Source organism: Castor canadensis, chromosome 14 (assembly GCF_047511655.1).
Source record: "Castor canadensis chromosome 14, mCasCan1.hap1v2, whole genome shotgun sequence".
Lineage (NCBI taxonomy): Eukaryota > Metazoa > Chordata > Mammalia > Rodentia > Castoridae > Castor > Castor canadensis.
Window position 1 is genome coordinate 35,371,553 of NC_133399.1, and position 12,953 is coordinate 35,384,505.

At 56.0% G+C, this 12,953-nt stretch overlaps 3 protein-coding genes across 8 annotated transcripts; 1 reads left to right on the forward strand and 2 right to left on the reverse strand.

Moving 5' to 3' along the window:
* Window positions 1-413: 413 nt before the first annotated feature.
* Xab2 (XPA binding protein 2) lies at window positions 414-9,208 on the reverse strand. Of its 3 annotated transcripts, none has more exons than XM_020170631.2 (19): window positions 9,053-9,208; window positions 7,713-7,861; window positions 7,309-7,432; window positions 6,879-7,076; window positions 6,215-6,349; window positions 5,960-6,124; window positions 4,428-4,512; window positions 3,940-4,091; window positions 3,708-3,827; window positions 3,402-3,533; window positions 3,174-3,305; window positions 2,985-3,098; window positions 1,999-2,161; window positions 1,713-1,903; window positions 1,404-1,526; window positions 1,136-1,307; window positions 821-950; window positions 604-713; window positions 414-519 (listed from the first exon to the last, which is right to left on the reverse strand). In XM_020170631.2, exons 1-19 carry the CDS (start codon window positions 9,101-9,103, stop codon window positions 458-460), a joined length of 2,508 nt encoding a protein of 835 aa, XP_020026220.1. In that variant the 5' UTR covers window positions 9,104-9,208; the 3' UTR covers window positions 414-457. The 3 variants fall into 3 exon arrangements, with proteins under 3 accessions (XP_020026220.1, XP_020026219.1, XP_073910326.1); XM_020170630.2 differs by having other exon boundaries at window positions 4,428-4,572; XM_074054225.1 differs by lacking the exon at window positions 7,713-7,861 and having other exon boundaries at window positions 4,428-4,572; window positions 9,053-9,128.
* Window positions 9,209-9,249: 41 nt separating this feature from the next.
* On the forward strand, window positions 9,250-10,974 carry Pet100 (PET100 cytochrome c oxidase chaperone). Of its 3 annotated transcripts, none has more exons than XM_074054227.1 (4): window positions 9,250-9,439; window positions 10,125-10,211; window positions 10,427-10,519; window positions 10,670-10,824. In XM_074054227.1, exons 1-4 carry the CDS (start codon window positions 9,413-9,415, stop codon window positions 10,688-10,690), a joined length of 228 nt encoding a protein of 75 aa, XP_073910328.1. In that variant the 5' UTR covers window positions 9,250-9,412; the 3' UTR covers window positions 10,691-10,824. The 3 variants fall into 3 exon arrangements, with proteins under 3 accessions (XP_073910328.1, XP_073910327.1, XP_020026215.1); XM_074054226.1 differs by lacking the exon at window positions 10,670-10,824 and adding an exon at window positions 10,831-10,974 and having other exon boundaries at window positions 9,289-9,439; XM_020170626.2 differs by lacking the exon at window positions 10,670-10,824 and adding an exon at window positions 10,831-10,974 and having other exon boundaries at window positions 9,291-9,439; window positions 10,487-10,519.
* Window positions 10,975-10,979: 5 nt separating this feature from the next.
* Window positions 10,980-12,879, reverse strand: Pcp2 (Purkinje cell protein 2). Of its 2 annotated transcripts, none has more exons than XM_020170623.2 (4): window positions 12,699-12,879; window positions 12,021-12,135; window positions 11,753-11,877; window positions 10,980-11,161 (listed from the first exon to the last, which is right to left on the reverse strand). In XM_020170623.2, exons 1-4 carry the CDS (start codon window positions 12,747-12,749, stop codon window positions 11,042-11,044), a joined length of 411 nt encoding a protein of 136 aa, XP_020026212.1. In that variant the 5' UTR covers window positions 12,750-12,879; the 3' UTR covers window positions 10,980-11,041. The 2 variants fall into 2 exon arrangements, with proteins under 2 accessions (XP_020026212.1, XP_020026214.1); XM_020170625.2 differs by lacking the exon at window positions 12,699-12,879 and adding an exon at window positions 12,243-12,571.
* Between the last annotated feature and the right edge of the window lie 74 nt (window positions 12,880-12,953).

The following is a 12,953-nucleotide window of genomic DNA, read 5'->3' on the forward strand; positions in this document are numbered from 1 at the left end:
AAGCTTGATATATGAGGCCTTGGTGGGGAGGGTGTGTGTGTGTGTGTATGTTGAGAGTGGGTGTTTGCTTGGCCGTGTGTGTGTGTGTGTGTAGAGTGTGTTCGCTTGGCCGTGTGTGTGTGTGTGTGTGTGTGTGTGTGTAGAGTGTGTTCGCTTGGCCGTGTGTGTGTGTGTGTAGAGTGTGTTCGCTTGGCTGTGTGTGTGTGTGTGTGTGTGTGTGTGTGTAGAGTGTGTTCGCTTGGCCGTGTGTGTGTGTGTGTGTGTGTGTGTGTGTGTGTGTGTTGAGAGTGGGTGTTCGCTTGGCCTGGAGCCGCCTGCCCCATCTTCCGCACCAGTCAATCTGGGCCCAGGGCCAGGTGCTGTAAGCTGGCAACCCCTGGGGCACCTAGGTGGCAGGAAGGAGGCTCAGACCATGACGTACAAACGGGCTGTATTAGAGGGGAAGGGGGTGGGGCAGTTAGTCTTCCTTCAGGCTCCCGAACACGGCAGCTGGCACGCTCTGCTGCTCCAGTCGTACCTCTGTGAGGAAAGAAGGCAGGGAGAGGGTCACTCTCCCAGGGACCGCTTCTGCCTCTACCCCCTGGCTACTAGGTCAGCACTGACCATTGGGTTCCAGGTCCATCTCGTCTTCATCCTCTTCTTCACCAAGCTGGATCTCTTCAGGGTTGGCCTGCTGGGCCAGCTCTGCCAGCTCCTCCCGGGATGCATCGCTCCTGAAAGTGGGAGCCACAATGCCTCAGTGAGGGCCTCCTGCTAGATGCCCCTGAACCTCCCCTCCCCAAGAAGAGCTGGACTGTCGTCCTGCCACCCCAGCCCTCACCTCACAAAGAGGATCTTGCTCTGGGCTCGCGGGGGCTGGTCCCGCTCAGCCTCGGCTGCAAGCTGCTCCGCTCGCTGCTCCAGCAACTTCATGTCATCCATGCCACTCTGCCCAGGGGCCAGGTCAGACACTGGGGGAAAGGAGGGGTAAGAGTCACAGGCAGGCTCTTCCTAGGTAGTCAAACACACAACACCTGAATCCTTGAGTCCTCAGCTGAGGAGGGTGAGGCTACAATGGGCCTTGGTGCCACCAGTGGATGCTCTAGGGCCAGGGAATGTATTGCCCTGTGTGGTGGGGAGAGGCTGGGGCACTCACCGGTGCCTGTGGCGCTGCCTGACACCTTGAGCATCTGGGAAGCCATGAAGTTGACCTGTGTGTTGTACGTAGCCTGCACGCTGCGACGGATTCGCAGCATCTCCCTGATGGTGTCCTCGTTGCCGTGCCGGACCTCAAAGTCCTTCCATGTTTGCCAGAATGCTCCAGTGGTCTGTGTGGGGTGGGGTGGAGATATGAGCATGTGGCCCCAGGTGCCCTGTTAAGGCCCCCAATACCTGCCCTCACCTCCCTCCAGACTCGGCCCTACCCGGGGGTCGCAGATCTGAGAGCAGAAGCTGTAGATGGCCCGGGCACGGTCGATCTCCCCGAGTTTACACTCCATGTCCGCAAACCTCAGGCACATCTCCCGGGCGTGCTCATCAGAAAGCACCTGGCAGGTGGGGCCAGGGAGGACAGATGTTCAGTGAGGTTCTCAACTCACTTCCACTGCCCTGGGCTTTCAGAAGGTCCCCCACCTGCCCCATGAGCAAGCTGTCTTGGACTCTCCTGCCTGCTAGGACCCCTTCATTGACCTCCAGCCCCCCACCCAGTCCTGGGCCTCTGGTGTGGCAGGCACCTCGATGGCCTTCTGGTAGATGCCACGGGTGTGGGTGACGCCATAGATCTCGGCAGCCCGCTTGATATAGATGTTGAACATGTCATACTGCTGAGCGGGCTCCACGGCCCTGGTGGCGCGATCATACACAGCCATGGCGTGCCGGGCCAGGCCCCATTCTTCCTCCAGCTGTGCGTATAGCAGGTACAGGGCTGCACAAGGTGGGAGGAAAAGGGTCCAGTTAAAGGTCAGAAGCTTGTCTTGTGTGCCCATGCCCACGCCTCAGGGGAACCCACAGCCTCCTCACTCTTGGCATATTTGGGTGGACAGCCATCCAGCGCCTGCTCGAACAGGTCCCGAGCCCGCTCCAGCTTACGGCCTCCATAGCGAGCGATGAATTTAGTCAGGTAGGTGCTCCAGATGTCCGACACATTGGGCCACTTGAACAGTGAGATGCCTCGCTCGTATGCCTGTCCCAAGGGAAGCTGTGTGAGTGCACAGAGGGTGTGAACCTGGCACCCCGACGTCCTCAGCTAACCTCTGCCAGGAGGCTGCCCAGGCCTCCCTCTAGCTCAGCAAGGGGGCCCCTTCCCAGTCAACCCCTCCTCTGAGTCATTGTGACACAGTATGAATGCTGCCCTGCCTCCCCCGACAGACCACAAGGACCCAAGGACAGGGTGCAACAGGACACTAAGCACGGGGTGTCTGGCACCTGTAGATGACATTATGGGAAGAGGCAGGGTGTCTCCTCACCTCTGCAGACACAGTTCCCAGTATCATGGGCAAAGGGCCTTGAGGGGCATAAGTGTACATGTTGATCTCCCAACCCTGGATCTGCCTGTGGTCTCCACACAGACACAAATATAATCACGATCATTCCAGCAGTGAGGTAGGGTAGACACCCCTCAACAGTACTTGGTGCTTGTCAGGGGCTGAATTGTGCTCCCCCAGCCAGCTTCACATTCATACACTGAGTTCCTAATGCCCAGTACCTCTCGACACAAACACGTTTGGAAATGAGGTAACTGAATTGTAACAAGGTCATTACGGTGGGGTAATCTACCATGAATGGTGACCTCGTAAAAAAAGATCAGGACAAACATATACAGAAAGACAGCTGTGTGAGGACACAGGAACAGACAAGAGGGCATCTGCAAGCCATGGAGAGAAGCCTTGGAAGGAACCAGTCCAGCCACACCTTGACCACGGTCTTCAAGCCATCCTCTGGGCACTCTGCAGCCGCACCCTGCAGCCCAGGAGGACGGGGTGAAATCACTGTTGGCCTGCACTCACCTTAAAGCTCTCCTCGAAGTACTTGTGCTCCTCCAGGAACATGGCGTAGTTGATGACAATCTGAGGTGTGGCGATGCGCAAGTCCAGGATGCGGTCATACACGGCCTTAGTGGACTATGGGCACAGGGTGGGTCAGGACATGCTGCAGGGCTGGGAACAGACCCTGTGTCTCCTCCTACGGCAGCTTACCTGGAAGGTGCCCAGGCTCTCCTCCAGGTCAGCGAGCATCGACCATACCTTCAGTGACTTATACACACGGTTCTGCACAGGCTCTGAGCTATCGAAATATTCGGCCCGGCGGGCAGGCAGTGCTGTTGCTTTCTGTGGGGAAGATGATGTCAAGGAGACACTCAAGGGTTGTCCCAGCCCCACTGCACATCTCACAGCTCCCACCCCACACCTTAAATTGGCTCTCACCCGCAGCAGCCTCAAGGCCTCGTCGTAATTCTCATGCCGGAGCTCCAGCTCCCCACACTGGCACCATACACTTGCCAGGTCATCCACTTGCTTAAAGTTCACTTTGGTGGCCTTCTCAAGGATGATGCGGGCCTGTGAGGATGGGCAGAAGCCAGGCTGAGATCCTGCTGTATTGTGCCGGCGCACATGTGCAGGGGCACAAACATGACTCCCTCTCTCTCTCTCTCACATATATACACATACACACACACACACACACACACACACACACACACACACACACACACACTCTAACATGGCACTTACATCATCCAGCTGCCCATTGTCCTCATAAAACTTGGCAAATGCGACCCACAGGGTGTGGGGCTTGCCTGTGGCCTTGAAGGGGTCCACTGTCTGCACTGCCTCTGTGTAGGTGTTGATGATCTGTGGGCAGGAGGGCCAAGGTCAGGTTAGATGGTCAGGGCCCCGCAGGCGAGGGTGGGCTAGGGCCGTAGCTCTGAGGGGTGGGAGGCTGAGGCTGGGGCCTGTCACATACCTCCCGGGGGCGGCCCTGGTGCAAGGCCACGCGCTTGTGCCACTCATGCACGTGATGTGGGTTTTGCCGTAGCAGGACGCTGTTGAGGAGCAGGGGCCGCCGATTGATGAGCTGCTCAAAGCGGGCCAGGCGCAGCTCCAGGTCCACATCGTCTGGGAGCCATGAATGTGTTCATGAGGGCCAAGGAGTTGGGGGTGATGGCCCTGGCATGTGGCCACCTCTGTCTCTTCTGGCACCCAACCCAGAGCTCTGGGCCCTAGAGACACAGGTCACCCTGGACCCAACCCCAGCCCTCTTGTCCTGTCAGCCTGAGAAGTGTCCCCAATCCTGGCTACTTCAAAACCCCAGCCCCATTGTCTACCCAGGCTTTCTCCCTGCTGCCGTGGCTGAGCCTCCTGGGGCTGTCCTCACGTAAGATGTGCCCCTCTACCACCTCTAGCTCACCCCAGCCCTCTTCCCCACCAGTGGGGGCTGGGCCTGTGGCTCACCCTCCTCCTCACGCCCCAGCTCAGAGGCAGTCTCCATCTTAGCGGCGATCATGCTCTCCTCAAACTGGGCATAGCTGTCAAACACCTGTGTGAAGTCCCGCACGGTCATCACAGTGCGGATGGCCTCTTCGTACACATCCCGAGCCTGCAGGCACAGGGGGCACTGAGGGAGATGCTGGCAGTGGAGAGGCACGAGAGTCCGCACACAGGGACACAGGGACGCAGAGCAGTGTTCTCAGACCCAGTCCCAAACTAGAATTATCACAGATCATCCTGGGCCTCCCCAGCACCCATGAGCTCTGAGCAGTGATCCCAGCCACTGGGATGAAGCCATGTGATGGAGCCCTTCCCACCCCTGCCTGCCCTGCCAGACTGATGGGGAACCTCAGGGCCTGCTTGGTCCTAAGTGAGAGCCCCTTGTACAGTCACCTTAGGACTCGACAGAGATGCCCATGTAAAGCACTTGACATCCAGGAAGACTCAATAGGTGACCAGTGACATGGGCCCACCCTGCAGGAACCCTAACCTCAGCTTAGACATAGAGGGCTCCATCTTTGCTTCAAAGCATCCACCTACCTGTCTGACCCTTTCTCTGGCTCATGTCCTCCTCCTTCCCACCAACTAAGCACAGCCCCATCCCACTATCCCTGTCCCTGGCTGGTCCTGCCCCAGGAGCTCCACTGCCCCTCCCCATGTATTCTCAGGGAGGGGCTCTGTAAGCTTTGCACTCCCTCCCTCCCTGCCTTCCCTGGTCCCCTACTACCCTTACCCATGATTCCCACTGCACTCATTCTAGCCTCGGCTGCTTTCACCTTTGCTCAGGCAGCAGTAGCCTCAGCCAGCCCTCTGAGGGCTCCAGAGCCCCACCCACTCCCAAGCATGGCACTTGAGAGCAAGATGACAAGGACAACAGCAGTCACACTAACCTGAGGAAGCAGTCCTCATGTCAGGCCCCTGATTTACTCTGTGTCACCACACCAACACCTCACAGGCGAGGAGTGGCTGTCACCCCTAGTTGACAAATGGGGACACCCAGGCTTAACAGGACCTAGGCCACACAGCCAGGAGGTGGCAGAGCCTTCCTTGAATTCAAGTCTGCCTGCTCTTAAGGTGCACTTGCCTATAGTGCTGCCAGGGTAGCAATGTGTGTGTGGATGCACTTGTATGTCACACACTGCACATCTGAACGTGTCCTCTCTATGCACCTGTAAGCATGCTTCCTCTGGGTGTTGGGTGTCAATACTGCACATGTCCATTGTTCTGTGCCTCTACCATTCCCGGCCTTCACCACACCGTGGTTTTACTCACACAGTCAGTCAGCTTGTGCTTATCCGTCTACCCAGTGAGACTAGAAGTTCTGCATAGGTGGCAGTGTCTCACTCACAATGTCCCTAGCGCCTGTGTCTACGCCTGCTACGGGCAAATCATTTGACACTAAAGAAATCAACCACAAACAAAACCTGTACACCTCCAGGAGTCCTTGGCCCATAGCCTGTCTGTTGGTGACAGCTGACGTCCATTTCCCCACAGACCTTCTCAAAGTGGCCGCTGCGGATGTAGTAGTCAGCCAGTGAGCACCATAGCTTTCCTAGCTGGTCAGTGAAGCGGGTGAGACCACCGCGGATGATGGCGTCCACATTGAGCGACTGCACCTTGTCCGGGTTCTGGGAGATGAGGTCACACAGCTCGTGCCACAGCTGCAGGGCACAGGGTATGGGTAAGGCTTAGTCACTGTTCTGGAAGGGGAAACCCCCCCACACCCATCCCCCATCTCCCTGCAGGCTCACCTGATAGTTGGACTTGCCGGCCTTGGACACAAAGCGCTCATCATTCACTACAGTGGCCAGCCGCTGCGCAGCCTCATCCAGCCGGTCACTTGACTTCAGGTACTCGATGTACTCCTCGGCGCTCTCAGGACTCAGCTGGGGACCGCCAACCCCACCAGAGGTCAGTGGGGCACAGGGTCACACTTCCCTCTTGAATTGGCAGCCCTTGGCCTCCAGATACCCAACCACCACTGTCTTGGCCAACAGCCAGCCCTGCTGACCCACAGTGGTCCAGCCTCAGTGCTAAATGGTCTGGCCTTGGCCCCTTTGAGTCAGCCTTGATCCCATGGGTCCAGTCTTGACTGTAATAGTCTAGTCTGAGCTGCAGCCTCAGTTCTGACTGGCCAGCCTTGGCCCTTTCCTTTAAGCTCCACTGGTCTACTATTAGTCCTGATGTGTCCAATTTGGACTCCAAACAGTCTGCTCTGTCACAGGCCCCCATACAAACCGCACCATGCATAACAGAGATTATAAGTTAGAGCACATGCTGCTCCATTCAATACTGCACATGTCCATTGTTCTGTGCTGCTACCATTCCCGGCCCCATCCTGCATGGGGCTTGTGTCCCAGTGAGCCAGTGTTTGGAAACTCTGGCCTTGGGAACTGGCCTGCCTGTGAGACTCACCTTGAGGAAGCGCCGATAACCTCGCACAGCGGTCTCTGGCAGTGGGTGTGAACGTAGGAAGCGCAGATACAGGGGCCAAATACGAGAGTGCTGTGTGATGGGTAGTGCCCGGAGGGCGCGGTCAAAGGTGCGGCGTGTGTGTGTGACACGTCCCTGGTCCATGAGGAACTGGCAATAATCTAGCCATAGACGGGGCATCTGGAAGTGCAGGGAGATGGCCAAATCTGAGCCATGAGCTCTACAGCCTGGTCACAGACACCAGGTGTTTTATGGTTGAGCCACACTTGGGGCACAAATGCAGCAGGACCCGGAGCTCTCAACTCCAGGAATTTAGCTCACCCCAACATCTCATGTACAGAGGCAACAAGGGTCCAATTCTCCATCCCTACTACACTTTGCCTAGTCACCCCTGCTTTGCCCACCTTCCCACCTTGTGCATGAACACAAACGCCCTCTCATGGCAGTTGTTGACATCTTCATAGGCAGGGTCGGTCACACAGCGATGCTTCACCTGTGCCCGGCGTGCCTTCAGGTAGCGGTACCAGAGTTTGTAGCTGGAGAGTAAGAGGAAATAAGACACTGATTGGTTGTGGTCACCATACCACGACCCCTGCCCTAGGGAGCAACTATAGAGAGAAAAGGGCTGAGGAGTGACAGGTCCCAGGAAGAGAGGGAAGGACTGGGATATCAATAAGGAAAGCTGTGTAACCTGTCAGGGAATGCATGCTCAGTGACAGAACACACAGCAATCACCTGGGACCTCACACAGGTTGGGTTCTCACTGGACAAGGAGGACAAGGGGTCAGTGGGTAGGGCAGCTAGAGCCACTCATACCTGCAGGGCAGCAGCTTGAGTGCCCGCTCATACAGCTGATTGAGTCGGGGCTTTGGGGCACCCTGTTTGAACTCAATGTAGCGGAGCCAGCATTTGACAGAGAACTGGTTCCGCATGATTTCCTCCTCATAGGGAAGGTCCTCTTCCTCCTGCCAGGGTCAGGGAATGGATAGAATAGAGACCTATGTTCAGAGTCTTGAGTGCAGTGGAGCTTTGGGCTTGTACAAATTTATACAAAGATCCCAGTCTGCCCATCCTCGCCGCCCCCCCACCTACTGTTGAAGTCAGCTCTCTAGACTTTGGAATGCTGGTCCAGACCTTCACCCCTCAGAATTCAACTACCCATAATCTGACCCAGATAGTCAGATCTCTAGTTTATTAGGGCTGTAATCCACATAATGAGACCATTAACTGGACATCAGACTTTGCACTCCAAATCTCACTGCCCATTCTCCTTCTCAGATTGCCAGACTACTTGACTCCATGGTGCTGGTCCAGATGCCAGGCCTTACCTCCTCATAACATAATTCATCTCAGATACCAGGCCCTAGAGCCCTCAGTGTCCAATTGCTACCAGCTGGTACATGTTCATCCCTGGCCCAGGTGACCAAATCTTTACCTCTGGCTGTCTCAGTGCCAGATACCAAATTGCTGCCCCCTCGGGATGCCACTAGCCAGAATCTAGCTCAACTCTACTTACAGCACTTGGAAGTTAAGCTTTTATCTCAGAAGGAGAAGAAGGGTCCCTTACTTAATCCAGACACCAAGAATCTGGTGAAAATGTCAGCTTCTACTCCAGGCTCCAAGCCTTCAGCTCTTTAGGATTTCACTAGCCATCACCTGATAAACCTCACATCGCCAGGTCTTTTCTTCACACTCCAGGGTTCTTGTAGCCCCAAGCCTTTACCCCTTGAAACCATAATGCTCCCAACCAGAGCTGGGCCGTTTCCCAGAACGCCAACGCTTTACCAAAGAAACCAGAATCCTAACCTCTAAAGGTCACTATGCCTTTACTTCAAACACTAGTTCTTTATCTGTCAAAATCCAGTTATGCCATTTCCCTCCACTCTCACTGCCCCATTGTCCACATTTCCAAGCCCCAGGCCGGAGACGCAAACTCTTTACTCAGGCCATGAGGTATCCATTCTTGATACCAAATCTTTACTCCCGGTAAAGGTCGGTGTGGACATCATCACCTGGCCTTTGGTCCATTAGAGTTCCCCGGGCCTTGGGTACGTAGTTTTGACCTAAACTTCCCAAGCTACCAGACCTCGACTCTCGGCGGAATCCAGGTTCCTATCCCTCACAGCGAGCCACCCCTGGTCTTACCGCGCACTTACAAAGACAAGGTCCGGCCGCTCGGGCCGCGAGACTCGCGCCATCACCACCATTTTCCTGGTTCTCCAGGTATAGAAGAGAGTCGCGACCTAGTGACGTCTCTCTCACTGAAGGCCCGCCCCTGCGAGCTAGACCCGTTTCCTATTGGCTACATCCTTCTTGACTGCTCGGGCAGCGTTGAGGACTTTTTGTGTAGACTGAGCCAATGACCGGAAGCAGAGAAGATCAACTGAAGATACGTCATCATAGAGGCCATCGACCAATCAGCTTCACTATTGGTGCCTGCGAATCACCAATGAGCTGCTATCTTCCTTGCGGGTCAGCTTTGGGCGGAAGTGGCTTCGTAGACCAGGAGAAGCGAGATGGGGGTGAAGCTGGAGGTGTTTCGGGTCAGTGATGCTAGGGAGTGGGTTGGGCGATTGGCTGGGTAATCTTCTTGGATCTGAGGATGAGGCTTCGAAAATAGGGGACTTCAATGAGGGGAAAACTGGCGAGAAAGCACTTGAGATTTGAGAGAGCGCTTTACGTTTGAAAACCCAGAGGAGGGGACGCTAGATTGTGCGAGCTCAGAGTGGAGCGTCTGGGTTTGGGAACCTAAGGGGTTGGTCTGAGGAAGGGCCTCAGAGAGGTGAGCTGAGGAGGGGGCCCAAGGAATGAAGGCTTCAAATCCTGGGGGAGCTCTCGGACTCAAAGTGGGCGAGTGTATGCCTCCAATGGGGTGACTCTTAGTTTTAGGGATAGAGTTGAAGAATGAGGCTTCCTAGGTTTGGGGTGCTCCCGGAATCTGATAGGGGAGTGCTGGTGGGCCGTGTGTGTGTGTGTGTGTGTGTGTGTGTGTGTGTGTGTTCGTGTTCTTTGGCTGCCAGAAATAAAGCGTTCTGGATTATGGGGCCAGGCATTAGGGCGTCAGGCTTCTGTACTCTTAGTAGGAGCTCTGGAATTTCTGGGGAGGCCCGGAGGAGGTGCTCCTTGGCTCTACAGAGGGATGCATCTATCCTCCAGCCTCTCAGTAGCCTCTGTGTTGCTGGGGTGGTGGCCGTCCCAGGCCCTGTTCATCCACCCTTGCCTTTGCAGATGGCACTGTACCTCACTTTCCCTGTGGCTATGTTCTGGATCTCCAATCAGGCTGAGTGGTTTGAAGATCATGTCATACAGCGCAAGGTGGGCATAAGGAGAATGTTCACTGGTTCATTCCAGGGGTTGGGGGAGGGTATGGGGCACCAGTCTGCTGGAGACTATTGCCTACCTCCCAAGAGCCAACCCTACCCTGGGTATGGGGCTCTGGGTACTCCTGGTTCCTGACCCCATCTGTGACTTTTTAAAAATTATTTGTTTATTGTGCTGGGGATCAAACCTGGAGCCTCATGCATGGCTAGGTACACACTCAACCACTGAGCTATGTCCTCAGCCCTCCATCTGTGACTTTGTTCCCACAGAGGGAGCTGTGGCCACCAGAGAAGGAGGGACAGGTAAGTAGCCTATTTTTCCAACAAATAGATGGAGGGGACTGGGTTGCTATGGCCACAATGGGGCTGGGTTTTCAATGAAAACTTCACCCTCAGCTGTGGGTAGAGAACTGAGAACAGAGGGGCAAGTGGTTTCCTTATTGCTCTCTGAAGGATGAAGCTGAGCCCACGTGAACCCTGGTTGTAATTGGCACTGGAGTCCCAGTATAGACACTGCACTCTGAAGCTATGTCAGGGGCAGGGTGGTGGGAGAAGACCCAGGCCCTGAGGTGTGCATCCCCTCCTTCCCATCCCACCCTGTTCCTTACTCCCAGCGTCAAGAGATAGAAGAATTCAAAGAGAGAATACGGAAGCAGCGGGAGGAGAAACTCCTTCTCACCGCCCAGCAGAGCTCCTGAGGCTCCAAGAGTTTGCCTCTCAGCCCCTCCACCCATGAAATAACACATACTCAGTCTCTGGTTGCTGTTGCAAGTGTTTTATTGTTTGCTTTCGGGGGCCCAACGGGGCCCAGGTCAGCTTGGGCCCTCAGGGGGCTTGTGTCTGGGGCTGGGGGCTGCTGTTCCTGCGGAAGCTGAGAGCACTTGGATCCTGAGGAGTGAGCAGTGGCTGAGGACTGAGAGTCCCAGCTCGTTTCTGCATTCCGTCCTGTGGATGAAGAGGGTTCAGTGAGAAGGAGTCACCAAGGGTAGTACAAGCTAGAGGCAACACAAACGTTGGAGAGAGGGTGCAGGTGGGAATCCGTGTCCTAGCTCCTGTGTGTGACTGCCCTGTCTGTCCCCATAGGGCAGTCTTCCATGTTTGCCTAATCTGTCAGTTAGGGTGGTGTTTGGGTGTCAGTTGGCAGGTCTTAGGCTGCCGCTGGAGTCTTAAGTAAAACCCAGGCTGTACGTGGGAGTGTATGGATGTGTTTATCTTGTAAGTGAACTCACCTGCCCTCTTGCTGCAGATGTCACCACAGGAGGGTGACCCGTTTTCTCCCTTTGGCCTCCCCAAATCCCTCAGATGTGTGGCAGGAGGCATAAGTTCCAGCTATGGCTCTGACCCCCGCATGGCCTCTGCATGGTCTCTGCATGACGTTGAGCCCCTCTCAGCCCCATCTGGGCCTTGGTCTTCCCCTCTGAATGTAGGGCAGATGATGGACATGTGTGGAGGTTGGGCCCTATTTCCTCCTGGCTGGGAATGGTAGCAGGGTTAGAGAGGGCAACCTCTGTCCAGAACTGGTCAAACATCACCTACCTTGGGGCCAATGGGCTGGAAGCCAGGCAGGGAACTGACTGTCACACGCTGGTCATCCATGCGGCGGCCCTGGGTGCTGGCCAGCATGTCCATGAGACTGTCCATCTCGGGCGCGGGGCCACCCTCTGCATGGAGTAGAGACGTGGGTATGAACATATACGTGGACTGCAGAGGAACCCAGCACAGTTGTCCCCCTGACCAATATCCACAAACCCCTGTGCTCCTGCCCCATTTGCCCCCCAGGCAGCACCCTCATGCCCAGGCTCACGACTTTCAGGGGTCTGGTCCGGGTCCGCCTGCAGTGAACAGCGCTGTTCCTCCATCCGGTCGCCCTGCACGTGGCTCAGCAGGTTGAAGAAGCCCTCCTGGTCTGGCGATCCCGCCTGGGGACAGACACACTTGGTCCAGTTGGGGACTCCACCCTTTCCCTCCTGGCCAGCCAGCTCCCACCCCAACCCAGGGCTGCCCTCCTGCCTCTCTCATCTCTCACCATGGTCTTTGTCGATCTGCTGCTCTGCAGAGCTGCTCTGAATGAGACATGAGTCTCCTTCCCAGTCCTGGCCCCCACCCCAGGGGCCCCAGCCAGCAGCACCACTTCACGTGGTGCCGCCTCCTGGGAGAAGTTGTGGTTACTGACAGTGTCCAGAGTCCTAGATTGGGACCTGATGGGGATAGCCGAGGGGCTGGGACATGAACCAGGAAAATGGGGTTTGGGAGCCACCCCTAAGTCCCAGTACCCGCTATCTCCTGAGGGTCAGCAACAAGAGCCTTCCCCTGTGCCCTGGGCAGGGGCCAGGCACTCAGACCTTCTGCCCACCAGCGCCTCCCTGCTGTGTCAACTGGGTCAGGGGGCTCTAGAGAGTTGCTTGCTAATTAGGTGCCCTACAAATTAACTAGTCCTGTCAATCAGAGCTCCAGGAGCTGGAGAGGGGTGGGGCTCTCTTACCTTGCCAAGAGGGTCTGAGTCCCCCTCCTCTCCCTTCTCTTCTTGCTCCATTGTGTCCCTCACCACACACTGTCCACTTTTCCTGCTGGCCTCTGCTCTGGCCCCGCACCAGAGAGGGCCTTTTAAATGTTGAGATGGGGGGTGGGTACTCTCCCCAGCCCCAAATCCCCAGCTCACGCCCCATCTGCTCCCACCCAAGCTTAAGCCCCATAAAGATGATCCAGATAATTGTTTGCTCAGACTGATGCTGAGCAT